This window comes from Brachionichthys hirsutus, unplaced genomic scaffold, assembly GCF_040956055.1.
Source record: "Brachionichthys hirsutus isolate HB-005 unplaced genomic scaffold, CSIRO-AGI_Bhir_v1 contig_715, whole genome shotgun sequence".
Classification (NCBI taxonomy): domain Eukaryota; kingdom Metazoa; phylum Chordata; class Actinopteri; order Lophiiformes; family Brachionichthyidae; genus Brachionichthys; species Brachionichthys hirsutus.
This window is the reverse complement of record NW_027180676.1, coordinates 33,321-50,000: the sequence shown is the minus strand read 5'-3', so window position 1 is coordinate 50,000 and position 16,680 is coordinate 33,321. Positions and strand designations below refer to the sequence as shown.

Below are 16,680 nucleotides of genomic sequence, written 5' to 3'. Positions count from 1 at the left end.
GATCAATATGTAGCAAACAAATCACAAAAAAGACCAAACGTTTTTTCTCTCGGTAATGGTGAACCTTTCTTTAATTCTTCTACTTTTCTTTTGACCAGTCAAAACAACAGAAGGCAAACGTTCCAGTTTAATTTGATTCACATGGTCCAATACCATCACCTCGAGTTACTAATATAACCCAAATTCACTTCAGAAAGTCTCACAGAAAACTGCACAGACATTGAAACACGGCGAATATTTGATGCTCGTCTCCCTGCTACAATCTGGTGGATGAAAGTTCGAGCGTATCCGTTGGAAGGAAGACGCTTCTTCTTTGTTTTCATGCACCGCACCTGCATTATTGATCAAGACGTCAAGCCTCTTCTCCCTGTCCAGGAAGCCTTTGCAGAACTCCCTAACAGAGCGCAGGTTGGCCAGATCGAGCTCCATGTGAAGGACGTTCAGGCTGTGGCTCTTGAACTTGATCTCCCTCACAGCTTTCTCTGCCTTGACCACGTCTCTGCAAGCTATGACGACACGGGCGCCTCTCATCGCCAAGGCAATAGCCGTGTCTTTGCCAATGCCCGAGTTCCCACCTGCAAAGGAAAAAAGGATGTGCAGCAACTCAAACAATGTTAATGACTTGTTGGATTACGTTCTATTCCAACCAGGGACTAGCAAGGCATATGTAAAGATGAGTATATAATAAGCAGATATAGTACTGGTGATTAGCGTGAATGTCATTTACCTTTATAATACGAATGCTAACCGATAATCACCATGTTTAGTAGCACAATTAACCAGGTTCATGCTTATTTACCTGTGATAAGAACCGTTTTGCCATCAAGTCTTTTGAGGTCGGTGCAAAGCCTCCTCTTTTTCATCCATTTCAGAATGAAGAAAGCAGCTAAAGACGCGACGACTGTGTACAGAAAATACATCCCCCGGTCGGGGCTGCAGCAACAGCGCAGATGTCGCTGACAGCCAGCTAACGTCAGATAGCTTGTTAGCTTGCTAACAGTCAAAGAAAAATGTCATATTTGCTTAATATTCTTTTCTGGTTCTTCACGCAACGCAACGTAACCGACTTGATTACGTAAGCATTTACAATCACTAGTTATTTTATTTTACCGATAATTATTTACAACTACTTCTACATCACGGGACAGCGATAACATGACGAGCACATACGCCAAATGTGTAGCTGCCGTATTATCACGCGAGAATACAAGATGTTACCGATCCTACTATGCTGATGCCATGACTGATCTACCTTACCGCTGATTGGCTTTCCGCCGATATTCTTCCATGCGTTTCAACCAATCCTAACCTACTATCTTGATCTAGCCAATCAGAGGGAAAGAAGTTCGGCCAGGCTTTCGCCTTAGTAGGATTATCTATTTTAGTCGCCTTTACAAGTTAGTAAAGCTAAAATCATGGTTAAAATGACACAGTTGTAAGAAGAATTAATTTTGGGATACATATAATACTATTTGGTTCCCATGAAGAAAAAAGAAAAGAAAATCATCTGACACTCTCAAATCATGACCTTTGGCACTGCGAAGTAATGATTTCCGAGTTTTGACCAAGCAGACAAACATGGGTTTCAGCAGCGTGTCTGAAATGAACATAAGAACACAACTCGGAATTGTTATTTGTGTAATTTTTCTCGTTTGCTCAACTAAAACAGTTGGTAAGTTGCTGTTAAATTATGTTCAAGAACCTAATTTATGAATTAACACTTTAAAAAAAAAAGAGTTTACAATGTGTGTATACTAGTTGTTTGTCACACATGGGTTAAAACTAATTATACGCAAATCTTTGAAAAAGTCTTTTCCTTTTTATAAGGTCAAACATGCAGGCTAAAGTGCGGAGACATCTTAGAGGAATGCTCCTGTCATTCTTCCTGTGCGTCTTTGCTGAACTGCTGTCCAGACTACAACCAGTCCTGTTTCCAGGTGATGCCTCACTCCAGCTCCATGCTGGGGGGGTCAGCTCTCAGGATCCTCGGCTTGGACCATCATCCTGGTGGGCCCCTTCTCTGCAGGTTTGGGAACACATGCAGTGAACTCTGAAGCCCATCATCACGTAAAGCTTGCATTCCCTCATCATGGGATCCATTCCAGGCCTTCAATGTCACAAATAGAAACCGCATATACAGTTCACATCTTTCCTATATATAGAGTGGATCTTGCTTTGTGAGAGCCTAAATGTACTTTTATATGTATTATTTGATAAAAGCTTGGTAATTTATTTGGAATTTTAAATGCTTTTAGTTCTTCAGAAAATAACAAGGATCCTCACGATCAATAATGTTTTCATACTGAAACTAGAAGAGCACTGGCAGAGCTCAGACCTCCGCCAAACAGCTCATTATCCTCCTGATTGGATTTACACCGTCCACATGGTGATCTGGATCATCACCAAAAGGTTCTAAATTGTTCTTGATATCTTTATACATCAACCATGAAGAGTAAAAGTGAATCAGAGTTGATTTACATTTTTCACTGATTTTTTAATCCATAAATGGAGTTTTCAATGTTAAAATGTAATATTATTTCCTGACCTCATTCTGAATCAGATCCAGAAGACATTTTGCATGATAGTGCATATCGGACCCCTTTATGACTGTGATTATTGGTGGGTGAATTTAATCCATATTTTTCAAGACATGATTTTTTGAAAAGGCCTCCATTATAAGTAAATGGAAAAATCCAGTGTTTTTTTGTTTTTTTTTATCCAGACAGATATCCGGATCGTTCTCAAAATTTAATGGGATCTAAGTTAGACCAAGAACCATCTTCAGATTTTTAATTTCATTATGACCCATCCAGTAGTTTTTCTGTAATCAAAAACTTGACTTGCAAGGCGGATAAGTGTCTGAATGCGAGAAAAAGATGGATGGATAGATGGACGGACGGACGGATGGATACTCTCCAACAGTTCCTTGTATTCAGATGTTTTAATTATCGAGCGACTGACTGGATTGTTTTTGACTTTACACAGATGGGAAAATGATTTGTAACTAATCATACAGTAAAATGAAATCAAGTTTTATTCTCTTGCAGGTTCAAAGGGCAGATTGAAGTGGAAGGCTTTATTGATGCTGAGGGCCAAGCCTACTGCATCTCCCCTTTATTGTACGAGACAGGTTGGATACCGTTTACCGTCTCAACAGACAGAATACATTTCAACAGATCTGCAGAGTACTTGTCAGGTGTGTTCCTGAACATTTTCACTTCTAAATACCTTTAACACAGTACTAGGATCAATATTCAGAAACGATTTAAACAGTTTTTTTTCAGTATTTCAGCTCTAAGGTTTGAGGTGATCGTTGCCTTATTAGTTCCATTTTTCACTCTCAGTTCACCCCAGCAATGCCGATCCTGCCTCTGAAGTCACCCTGGTGAATGTGACGCAGTGGCACCACTATGGCACGTCCAACATAGCAGGGCGACTGAAGATGACGTGGAACAGCTCTCTGATTGGGGCAGAGAAGGTCAACATGGAGCTGTGGGGCTACAGAGAGTTCACCAGGAGCTCAGCAGCAGGGACAACAGGATCATCATCGCTGCAGGCCGAGCTGAGCTATCTGTACTCGCTCGGCAGGCATCTGCCCAACACTGGGGTGTTCAGCTTCGTTCCCAAGCCTTCACAGGACTACTCTGACTGGGAGTTGGGGAACATCCGCATCACTGCCAGCGCGAAGCCAGATGGTGCCAGGTACCCGTAATACATATCGAGCACTGTGGCAAAATATTATACATTTAAAAGAAAACATCCAAAGGAAACTTTCCTTTAGATGTGGGAAAAATGAATTTAAAGATAAGAACAGTTTAATCAGAATTGGCTTCACAGAGAGAGAGAGATTGTCCATGTAGGGGTTCAGTGCTGGCTCTTTATTTACTGCTTATATGAAGAGATGTACAGGCGCTGTGGAGCGGCGGCCACGTGTTGGCCTGGCACCTGGAGCAGGCGTTCCGAGATGACTCTGTGGCCTGGGCAAAGATCAAGTGTTTGCAGTGGGACGTCCTGGAGAAGAGGCTGCCCAGCTTCCTGGATGATCTTATTGACTGTCCCTGCACTATAGCACAGGCCCGAGCAGACACGGGCAGGTTTCATGTGAGTGCTCACAACCAAGTATGCTACTATGATATTATCACCATTTATTACTATAATAATCCAGCATTGCTGTAGTTTATGTATATAAGAAGAGAAAAATCATTGTTAAAAGAGGATTAAAGAAATTTTTGCACGGTCTAAGCAACTGCAGTAATTGGTTAATTTTAAATTGGATTTTAAATGTTGACATTCTGTAGTATTTTATTCTAGCAGCTCCAACCATAGCAATTTGTGAAAAGCAATGTGAACATAGTCGAAGGAACTAAAAGCTTTATCTCTAAAATGTTTAAGGCCAAAAGTAAATATTAGGACAATACTGTATTATATAATGAAGGTTTTGCACAGTTTATTATAAATACTGTTTCAAATTCAATATATGTAATCGAACCACTCTCAAAATAAAACAAAATAAGAAACTTGGGCTTTAAAAGGCAACGCTGCCCATCCTTTTCATAGCTAGGAAGATAATGAGAACCAAATACAAGGTCGCAAGTAAATCCCAAAATGAAAGCAATGCTGTTGTAAAGATGGGCAACAGACCAGTGACTGGTGTCTGAGCTTCATGACGTTAACAAATGAACTGACAAGTCATTTAGGAATATATTTCTCGAATGATTAGGAACCAAAAAATCGGAAATGGTTCAGGAAGTGACTTTGCTTCCTGTATTTCAGCCTGACCGTGGTTGTGACATTGAGAGGGGCAGTGTGTGCCTTCATCACCCTGGTAGTGTCCGCTGCATCAGAGCCACTCAGGCCAGGTGGGAATGACCACAGGGCAGATCCAGTTTTCCCCTCCCTTTTCAACAAAACAAAAAAAATCCCATAATTGTTTTGTCCTTTTTCTGACATGATGTTTTTCTCACATTCCAGCCCGACGCATGGATCAGGGCAGCGGTGCTGTTATGATAGCACCGGTGCCTTAATGTTCACTGGAGACTCTGCTGGAGGCAGCACCCCTCACCGGGCTCACGAGTGGGGCTCACCTCCATACAGGGAGCCCCCACGAGTGCCTGGGTACTCACACTGGCTATACGACAGCATTAGTTTCTACCATTGCTGCCTTTGGTCTGATCAATGCCAGATCTACCTCAACCAGCGACCTTCCACAGGGTGTCGTGACTACAGGCCGCCAAAAGCTGGTAAAACGTTATTCTTTACCAGCGGCTTGTCGCTACATGCTCAACAGGGGACGAGGATAAAAACATTCATTGAACCATTCTGATTCTGTTTATCGGTTCTGGGTCAAAGCACCAAAAATGCTTATTTCACAGAAGTTCATACAAGCCATTCTGAAAAAAGAGTGCATCATTCATTATAAACGACGCGTTCATATATTGGTATCGCGTTGTCGTAGCGACAGTAAACTGACTACTCATTTTTGCAATCTGCAAAAGTTCCTCTAGGATTTCCTGAGTTTATAGGAATTTGGTCAAGTATAACTTGTTTGCTGACTTCTATTGCTGATTTCAGGGTACAAGATATATTGATTGTGTGTGTGTGTGTGTGTGCGTGCTTGCTTGTGTATTAATGGTAGTAATGCCAGATCAGTTTGCAGGAGACATGCACTGGTTACAGGCTGCTGCCCAGAGTTACGACCCGTAACTCCAGCAGATCAAACAGTTGATGGTATTACGTGCAGGATTTGTGTAAGACCGTCGGCGGTAGATCAATGGTGTCGTCTTGGAATTAACAACAGTGTGTGTGTGTGTGTGTCTGTGTAATTGTATTTGATTCCGCGGATCCTCAACGCCTCACAGGTGTCGTCCTCGGGGATCCACATTTCATTACATTTGACGGCCTCGGCTACACCTTCAATGGCAGAGGAGAGTTCTACCTTGTGTCTTCGCTCGACAGAGAGCTGACTGTTCAGGTCAGAACAGACCAGGTGAAACTAAAGAACGGTGAGTACTGAGTGCTGTGAAAGGCCTCTCTGTGTCCCCTCTGTCATCCCCACTTTCAGATTAAAGTATTCAAACATGTTTTTCCTCAACGCCCGATTGAGGACCGGAGATTCCTTCCCTCGAGCGCAGACATATCGGACCTGCTTTATCTTGTTCAGTTTAGTTTGTCCTCTGCTCTCATTCCTCCTTTAAGGTGCGCTTCAGGATCTCTTTGATCTTCTCCACACTCTGAGAGCGCGTGCGACGCCGGGTCCGTGTGATTGCTCCACGTGTTGGCGCTGTGAAATGACAGCCAGCTTCCTTCATTCCATCTTGCCTTCGCTCAGTGTGTTTGGGGTCACACGCAGTAAAGCAGATCAGACGTTTGGCTTCGCTGTTTTGAATTTCACAACAGCCCTGAGCAAAATGCCTGTGGATCCCCAGATGTCATTAATACCGGCCTTTTTAGAAGTCAAACATCTTTATTATCGACCATTGCAGCATTTAAATCATTACTGGCATCGGAAAAGTTTCTTGACAGTCCATCTGCAACAAGTCGATGTGTGTATTTACCACCAAGGTACTCTGGGTAAAGCCACGCGGACGTCATCCGTGGCCATGAGGGAGAAGAGCTCTGATGTCATCGAGGTGCGTCTGGCAAGGGGGCGCCTCCAGGTGTTAAGGAACCATCAGGCGCTTCCTTTCACTGAGCAGACGTTGACGGGCCTGCACGGTGAGATGATTCAGACGCACACATGACATCAGCAACGTTGACAATTTAAAGAAATTAAAAGCGTGTTACTTTAAAAGCTTTTACCGCTCTATGATCCACCGTAGTTTTGTATGTTCTGAAGCACCTTGCAACTGGTTTATAGATTATTCTCATAATCGTTACACCCTGTCAGTTTCCTCATTTGTCTGCCCTTAATGACCAGTAAAATCTAAGGTGTTTGCTCAATATTATTTATAAGGTTTTATTCACAGCTTCCTCGTGTGACATTAAGTGAATTGGGCATCCTTTCATGGTAGTTTATTTCCTAGCTACTGTAGGAAACAATGGAATCCAGTGAAAGGCACATTGTGTTTTGTAAAAGTTCTAAGTTTTGAAGATTTTGAACATCTTTTACGAAATCTCAAATGGATGAGGTGATGATTCCAAACCCTTTCTGTCCTCTCCAGGGGCCTTGGTGTTTTCCTCCAGTCCTCAGGACGCCGCAGTGATCCTGTTCTCTGGCGCTGCTGTGGAGGTCGGTGTGCTGGAAGGAAACATGGCCGTGACCGTCCTGCTTCCTGCAGCGTTCACCAACCACACTCTGGGTCTCCTCGGCTCGATGAACTCTGACCCATCCGACGACTTACTGACCCAACAAGGAGAGGTCATTGTCTCGGCTGACGCCACGCCGGAGCAAATCTTCACCTTTGGAGCGAGCTGTGAGTGTGGAGGACTGCTGAACCCGTGTTTGACAAAGAAATGGAGCATCAGTCACATGAATCAATGAGCACATCTCACTCTGACGCAGTAGTTTAAAGGAGCAGAGCTGATAATTACCCATATATATATATATATATATTTGAGCCACATTTGAAAATGCTCTGAGAGTTCACGGGAGGCACCATGTGTGCAGCTTTAACTGATTCCAGACAGATTCCAGAGGGAAACCACGACTCTGGAATACATTTGGGGCCAGACCGCGTTCATAGATGACAGTAATGTCACACACACAGCTGTAATTACAGGATGAGCCGCTTATAAGCGGTAAATAGATGCATTTCTGTGTGACAGCTTGAACAGATCTTTAAGAGTTGGTCAGGACTCCAAATTCCCGTCTAATTTAACTGCCGCTGTGCTTTCATTGTTACATTTATTCTTGTGGATGTTGGGGAGGAGAGAACTTGCCCAACGCCCCCCTTGAACCCACCAGTTAACTAATTCAATTATTTTTGGTAATGAAAGACGAGATCGCTGTGACATCACTAAACATGTTTTTAGCCATGAATGTTTTTGCCGACATGGCCTGTCAGGTGATTGTTTGCACCATGTGATGAGCGCTGCGTGACGTCATCGTGGAAAGACAGGATGTGACCGACAGCCTGACTTGTGAGGGAGAACAAAACCACAAGACTATAATTGTCTTTAATTCCATGTTTAAGAAAATATATGGTTTTAGCCGAATCGTCTGACGGTTCAAGCGTCTGCTGCCTTGCTGCTATTTCCATCAATCTGATTGTTTGCTTTGACAACTTTGTCTTAGCCGCTCTTTCTCGGAGACCGTTATTTATGTACGTACTTTAGTGATTTCCATTGTGCGGAGATTGAACGATAGTCGGTACATCTTTCCAGATGTTGCATGTGTGTTTGTCACACATGTTGAAGGGGATGTTCCGCCTGTCATGAATACTTCTGACAAAACAACTGCAACCACTGATGTTCTTTTTTTTTCCGTTTAGGATTAGCCTGAAACCTGCAATTTGTTACGATCCAGCACATCTTAATGGCTGTTTTGTTTTCATCCACAGGGAACATTTCAAAGAGGACTTCTCTTTTCACATATGACTCAAAATACCTTCTGGATAACTTCTATTTCCCACCCAGTCACCATTCTGATTTTGTTCCTGCCTTTGCGCTCCCTGAGAGACCCGATGACCCTCTGGTGGCAGACATGTTGACAATGTGCTCTGGAGAAGGAGCAGCATTCTGTAAATACGACACCCTCACTACACGGAGCCTCACAGTGGGAAACGCCACTCTCAGGGCCTCCCAACATCATGGCGCCCGAATGGCAGCTCTGGAACCAGGTACCCAGTGAATCAAAATCATTATGTCTGTTCTGTTTATGCCAATGTCAAAATGTCTATTACTGCCTGTTTGATTTGTGATCTACATTCATAAAAATGCAACAGACTGGACCTGTATTACTGTATTATAATTCCATAAGAATAACTACAAGCATCAAGGGATTTATTTTCATATATGTTAATCTCTCAGAACGATTCAGTTGTCCCTCGTAAAGGAAACATGATTATGATTCTTGAATGTTTGTGTTTTTTAGTGGTGTCTTGCGGCTGGCTTCCAACGCCTAGAAATGGGAAGAAGAACGGAACGCATTACCTGGAGGGGAACACTGTCGGCTTTGCCTGCAATGAAGGCCACATTCTGTACGGTTCAAAAGAACGAGTGTGTCGGGCTGATGGAACCTGGACAGGAGAGCAGCCATGCTGCATAACAGGTTGGCTCTATCATGTTTAACTCGTAAGGTTTATTTAATAATTAGATTACATCTATGAGAGACTTTTTAGACTTCTAGAAAGCCCCACCCACCCATGGTTTTAGTCATAACCCCGGCTGTGGGCTGTCATAATGTATTGTTGCAGTCACCGACTGTCGCCTCCAGGTGGCAGTGTTCCCCACTAAACTCCTCATGAGTTACAGCAACGCGTGTTTACGCCTCTATTTATCCAGGGAGCGCTGGCTCAGGACGTTTTGATGAATTCAGATTGTCTTGGAAAAAAATAAATTCAGAAATTTCGTTTCAGCTAGCCAGGAAGCTACGGAGCAGCTTGACTTGTGGTCCAACTCCACTTTCATTACTTTGTGGCTTGACCCCAGGCTTCCATCCTTTCCTTATTAAAGCTCCAAAGAGAGACTTCCTCCTGATAGTAATCGGGGATGGATAGATTTCAGATGTCAGATTTGGAGGCCCACATAACAAGCAGCTGGGTCACAGCTGGACACGATTGACATTGACTCCTTCATTAGCTGCAGAATGTGTTTATCCTGCAGAGCCGCTTGATTCCGCTGCACCCATGCGTGACCTCCCGCTCTCATATCCACCAGACAGAAGGTTTGAATAGTATTTAACCGACTGAGTGTGCATGTGGCATGGATGATGTTTGAAGACCTGCATGTTGCATTTTTTTGTTCCTTAGCAAAACACATTTTAATGCACAAAAATACCAAGGTGAAGACCTTGTATAGGAAAACCTTTGTGGCAATTAACCTGAGCACATCCGAATGCATTTCTAGAGGCACACGTCCGTGCGGCGTGAAGCAGAGCTTCACTTGCTCATATTTAGCTGCTTGCCTTTAATCAGATTTAATCAGAATCTCTCTCCACACACACATCGCTGCTAACGGCCGTCTGCATGGCCTCAGGTGCTCGGTGGCAGGTGTTGCGTGAGGTGTTACCTACGCCATGCCAGTCTGACCTCTAGCCGCTACTAAATACAGACTGAAGGGGGGCTGATCTCTCCTCCCTCTGTTATATGGATCACTGCGGGATGATGTGTAGGCTGAGCAAGCAGAGAATTGCAGTCATAGGTAATATTTAACAAATACAGCTGCATCCAGTTTGATTTAATGATGATGGTTAATATATTCGAATGGAGCGGAGCGAGTGTCGTGGCAGGTTTTGTCTCTGGCGTGTTCTTTTTTTAATCTGAGCCAAGATCAGCCATGAGACGCTTCAGAATTCTACTTTTCTAGAAGTTATTAGCTTCAGTCTTCAGAAAAAAAAAACCCCAAGTGTATCAGATGCATACCAATAGCAGGATCACATCAATGCATTCTAATACTAGAGTTCCTCCCACAAAACCAGGAGAAAGCAATTAAAGAAAAGTGACAACAGCAAGAGGGCAGTTTTCACATAAAAAAAATGATGCAGGGAGTAAGACGAAGCTTAATTCAATTTTCTATCTGTGGTTCGCTTCTCACACCCCCCCCATTTCCCAATCTTTATTGCATCTGATGCTGAAACACCTGCATGTGTTTATATTTTTTGCTCAAGGCAAATACATGTAAAGGACCAGCAGCTGCACCGCCTGCCTGAAAACATCTTTCCACAGTATTTCCTGTATGTCGGTGCATTCATGCATGAGACAGTAGTACCTCGATCATTATCTTACTCCTAGCGTAGCGTCTGTGTACTCACTAGCCATCCAGCTCAGTGTGATGTAGGAATAGTCAAATAGATTGGAAAACGGTTCACTTGCAGTGTCAATAATACCTCAAGCAAAGTTTCAGATGTTATAATATGATTACAGTATTACTTAACCGTGGCAGTACAAACATTGTAAATACAGGTACAGGGCGCTAGAGAAAACCATTCATGAAAACCAGCAACAGAAAGATGGTGACAGATGTGGACGACTTTGTTGCAGCTGTCCAAGTAGTTCTGTTGACTTGTGGAAATATCTTTTAGATAACTTTTTTTTTAATCAATCTGAAACGCGCTTAGGTAGCTGTTTAGAGTAATCACTATCACAAGTGAACAAAACATGTCAATCACACAGTATATAACAGAATATATCATAAACTATACTTAGTTGGTAACACTAATACATGTTTATTTTAATTATACTGTATATATATATATATCATTAGATGTTTCTACATTTTCTGGATGAGGTCTTTCTTCTTCCTCATGCGTCTGCCTGCAACATGAATTATTCCTTTCTTTTTCATGTTGCATTAATCCAGCTGTTAAAACATAAAGCGGATGTACAGAAAGTCGCATCAGTAACTCATCACAGTGAATAATTCTGTGTTGTCATTTTCACAGATGATAAAACAGGGTTTGTGCTCGGTGCTGTCGGCTCCCTTTCTGCGCTGGTCGTAATGGGACTGATGATCAAACTACACAACAGGAAACAGGAGAGGTGGGTTCACAACTTGGTTCACGTCTCACACCAAACAGCTGTTCTGCAATATACTATAGAGGAGAGAAGAAATGCAACATTTACCTCAGTGTTGGGACCTAAAACTCTGTCAGACGTGATTGTGGTTCCATATTTATCATGTCTCTTAATTGAGTTTTTGATCTCCAACCTGATTTGTAACTTCAATACCGATGATCTAAGTATTGTGTCATTGTTAACCGGCCAAACCGATCAGATTGTCGGTATAATTATTATGACACCATTTTGTTGTTGTTGTTTTTACTCTGTTTCTGTTTGTAGCTGTAATTGAAATCGTAATCCTTAACGTTCCAGTCCATGCTCATTTGGTGGCCTCTGTTTTCACCATAAAAATAAGTGTGGTTAGCACTCCAGCTTCCAAGAACCCCATCATTCCTCCAGCAGCTACCCTTCTGGAAACACAACAGTGCAGCAACTGATCTTTTCTGTTTACAGTGCAGCCAAACAACACAGTCACTTAGTTCCGTTGTCATGGTACCATGAGCCGCCACAATCTGATGTAACGCTGCACGTAGCGCAGGTGGTTTCCCACCCGTCAACGGTAAAGGCTGCCTTCTGCCTGTAGCTCTTCAGCTAACGGCTCATTGTGCCTGGAAGGCTTGCCAGTATTGACAGCTATCTTGTTTTCTTAAATGCAATGTTGATGAAAGCCCTTAGCACTTGGTAATAAAACCCACCCCGTGTTTTGCAAGTAGTAGATAAAGATGTTGTGTTTGTACAGCCGGCGAATTCAGCTGTGAGGCTGATGCCACAGAAATTAAACAGCGGTGTCGTTGGTACAATTAAGCAGAATGGAAACCGCTGAAATGGTGCCGACTGCAGCAAACACGTACCCCGGAAGCATCATTCCTTTGTTTGTAAAAATGTTTTTTGGCCACACAAAAAGTCGGTCAATGGGGGTTTTGTTCAACGACTAAATCGTTGCTGCAAAGGAACCGGTGTCATATCAGACAATTTGTCCACAGATGAGTTAAATGTAAATGCAACCACTAAGCCTTATATTATGTCCTTGTAATAACCACACACACACACACATCCATTTTCATCAATAGTTGATGTTGCTGGAGCCACAGACAGTCACTCACACACTCACACACTCACACAATCAGGCGGGAGGAAACCGGAGAAAACATGGGGAGACCATGCACACAAACAAGCTCCGTACGATGCAAAGACAGATCTGAACCCGGTACCTCCTTGCTCTGACGCGACAGCACTAACCACTACGCCAGAGGTAGTGTTCTTGTCTTTTAAAGTGATCTCTGACTGTTTTAACAAATCGGTCTAAAAACACAAGGATTTACTTCTACTACGTAAATACATAGACAAAAATATAGAATTATTTCTTATAAGATATAAAATCCCTTTTGTTTGTGGGTCGCCAACGTTGCAAGGCATTCTGGGTGTGACGTGAAACGGCTGCAGCACCCGGCTCACTGCTATTGTTTAGTATGGCAGGGATTTTTTAGCAGCGATCAGCTCCTCCGTTCAGCCTTTACAGTCGGAAACCGCAGCGTCAGCAAAGACGTGAGGACAGCGAGGAAGAAGCCAGAGATGAAATTCAACGGGAGAACTCTAGATTCAGTCATTGTGTTCTCTGTGGCGTCTGCGTCGCCATGCCGACAGAGAGAGTCAGACTTCGGCAACTTCCCTGACCCGCTAAAGCCGAGAAAGCGTTGGAAAATGAATATAAGCCGTTGAAGAGTTATTCATTTAAGAATGTACATTTGTAGCTTGCTGCTCTCTCGCTACTCATGTTGCGCAGCCAATCAGGCATAGATATTTTGGGGCGAGATATTGAGTAAGACCGCTGAGTGAAACCACAGACGGAGTGGTGAATGCATTAGATCTCAAGCACAGATGTATTTTGATCGATAGATGAGAGGTTTGGAATAGGAAGCTAGTAAAAACCGGTATAGCTGGGGGTCTTCCTCTCCCATCTTCTTCCAATAGTCAAAACATTTTGTTCAGCCAGCAATCACACAAATACAAACGCCGTGAATCCCACCTGCCTGTTTGATATCCAACACGCTTCAGCCTCCCAACCATTACTCATAAAGTTTCTGTCTGATGTGATTAGACTGAATCACATATCCTAAGGTACCATACGGCCCAGGTGAACGAGAGGCTGACAGCAGCCTAGCTTCTGGGCATATGCAAGCAAATTAAAGGGTTGTTTTATGGGCTCCGATAATTCGTTTGGGCTTTCCCCACCATAGCTCTGGCAGGGGAAGAATAATGAATGTCAGGAGTCGAGAGCAAAGCCCCCCCCCCCCCCCCCTCTCAGCAACACTCGGGACATGCGAGAGATGAAACTGCTGTGGTTTCGAGTCAGGGCAAGGAGAGATCACACCTGCACGCTCTTGAAGCCTTGATCTTGGGCGGCCAGGTGTAAAGAGAAACCAGGAGTGTCAAAAGGTCTGCAGATTGGGGAGAGGTGAGCTTGTTCAAGGAGGGGAACTGGCTCATAAAAACACCCTAGTCTAAACGAATGAAGAGGAATCCTCCTGTGCTCGAGGGCGAATGGTCACACTGACATCCATGAAGACATGCAACACACACACGCACAGGATTATACATTCCCGACCAACAAGTGAAGACACATCAATTCTGTCCAACATCAAAAGCATAGCAGGATGGAAGGAGCATATCAGAGGTGATGCTACACAAAACGTGTGTGTGTGTGTGTGAGAGGGTACTTTCCACTCCAGGGAAACAAGTTTCATCAGGTCTGTAACACAAGCAAGAAAGTCATTACACCATGGAGTGTGAATCTGTCCTGTGTGTGTGTTTACGTGTGTGTGCTCTGTAACACATCTGAACATTTCTGTTATATTTCTCTGTATTTCGTAAGGCACCTTTGAGTACCTTAAAAGTTTGCCATGGATAAACTTTATAGCACAATTACTCTCAATAATGACAATAGTAATTATTATTATTTGTGATACATTTTGCAGTACGTTTTTCTCTCATTGTATCAAATGGGTTCTAGACAAAGGTCAGCCACACATTGCAATAGGGCATTATGTAGAGACTGACTGAACTGTCAGGTTATCAAAATCCTTCTACTTCAATATTCAACACTGCTGATGAAGCAAAAAAAAAAAAAAGATAATTAACATAGCTGAATTTACACAAATTTACATTTGCATGGTTAGTTTTTAGATCACAATTAGTGAGTTCACAGAAAAATAGTTGGTGGGTACGATTGATTGAAGGTCTTATTTAAATCCCCCCCAAAGTAAATCTCACTCGATCGGGGAATAAAGGATTGTTTCAGTGTTTTCTGAAGCTTTATCTTAGCTGGAAATATTCTTCCTGTTCTTCCTTTCTGCATTTCATGATTCTTTAAAGTGCAGCTTGGCCTGCATGAAAACTGGTTGTGGTTCCAAAGACAGTCTTTCGTTAGAAATTCCCAGACAGTAATAGAAACTGGACGGTACACACTGCAGCTTTGGGAGCTTATCGATTTGACTGAAGCCCCATGTTAAACTGAACTTCAATATAAATGTTTAAAAAAAAAGAGAGATTGAGTTTGATTAACATTCAGAAATACAATCAAAGGACTAAATGTGGTTGAGAAAAGAACAATAGACAATGTTCTATTCTCAGCACATTTGCCCTTTTAATATTTTTGCCCCCATTATTCAAGTGTCCCTCATGAACAACCAACCATTCATAAAACACTGTTAATAAGAGCAGGAAGGTGCTGTTATTACGAACAAGGTTTAAGAAAATGATGCTTGCCCTCGTGCAAGGTCACCAGACAAGGTCATGTGTTAACTTCTAATTGAGTTCCAATTTCTCCACTTATCCCACTCCCATTAAGCAGCAGGTAATTCAGTCTACAAGGCTTTTGTGAGGAGAGCATTCTGTGAGACGAGAGGATCATTTAAAGTGTCTTTCTGTGAACTTGTAAATTAAAGTTGTCATCGGCATCTCTTTTGTTTGTATTTTCAGAGAGAAAAAAGAGAAACCAGGCCGGGTGGTGATCCAAGAATAAAATTGCTAAACCATCAAAGTACTTTGGGATTATTACCACTCTGTATGGAAACCTTCACTTCTGTGGCCTTAATCAACGGAGATGTTTAAAGCAGAGAATTTGGAAATCACATTCAGTTGTGTTCATTGGGACGATGGTCTTCCTGCGGCCGGCTGACTTCATCAGGCCCTGGTCAGGCGTGACCTCATGTTTTTCCTCTTGTTTAATTTGGGACACGTCCATGTTGTGGTAAATGATGCATGGGGTGAAGATTAAGGAAATAAAAGAAAAATGTGATGTTTGTTGTTATATTTCAGTTCTGCGTGATCTTCGATGGAGAGAGACAATTGTGTAAATACTGCATAGAGATATCAGCCTTACAGTCAGTGCTCCATTCTCCTGTTCACTTTAAAACCGCACCAGATGTGTTCATGCTCGAGGCAAAGTGAAGCCAACCTGATCCTTTTTTTTCCTTGAAAGATGTCGAGCCCAGATGCAGCCTGGGTGTGGGCTCACAGCTCTCAGTCAAATGAAGGGTTTTGCTGAGTGACTGAATCCTAAAAATGCATACGTGTTATCTAAAGGTCACCTTACTGCACTATATCCATTTATTGCTCCTATTGTTCTTTGCTTTCTTTGCGTCAGTTGTTCAAATGCAATGACATATTTTAATTAAAAATAACACTTATTAGATCCTAGGTGTGTGTGTGTGTGTGTGTGCATGCAAATAAGTAATAATCCCGCATAAAGCCAGCAGGCTTGCATCATCTGGTCGGTCCAGTCACATGCTGGACAGACCGTCTTCTCATGTTACCCTGCGGTCTCCTCTCTACTTTGAACCTGACTCAGTTTTACTTTCCCAAAACAAAGCCCTTGGGGGGCTAAAAGGCAACAGAGTGACAGGGTCCCGTGTAGCTGATCCCTGGGAATGATAGGTGGGGGTCCAGCTGTGGAAGAGGACGGGTTCTTGTTGAGCAATACGGTAATTGAAATAACCTGGTCTCTGGATGTGGAAGGCTTTGA

General features: G+C 42.9%; 1 protein-coding gene and 1 pseudogene across 1 annotated transcript; one reads left to right on the top strand and one right to left on the bottom strand.

Annotated features, from left to right (window-relative positions):
* Nucleotides 1-327: 327 nt before the first annotated feature.
* On the bottom strand, nt 328-1,131 carry LOC137916399 (retinol dehydrogenase 12 pseudogene; annotated as a pseudogene).
* A 471-nt stretch (nt 1,132-1,602) lies between these two features.
* Nucleotides 1,603-15,678, top strand: LOC137916398 (sushi domain-containing protein 2-like). The gene is made up of 14 exons (XM_068759422.1): nt 1,603-1,672; nt 1,828-2,026; nt 3,048-3,196; nt 3,345-3,702; nt 3,900-4,101; nt 4,774-4,859; nt 4,972-5,240; nt 5,859-6,002; nt 6,562-6,714; nt 7,161-7,412; nt 8,499-8,777; nt 9,032-9,208; nt 11,540-11,636; nt 15,636-15,678. The coding sequence occupies exons 1-14, from the start codon at nt 1,603-1,605 to the stop codon at nt 15,676-15,678; spliced, it is 2,478 nt and encodes an 825-aa protein (XP_068615523.1).
* The last annotated feature ends 1,002 nt before the right edge of the window (nt 15,679-16,680 follow it).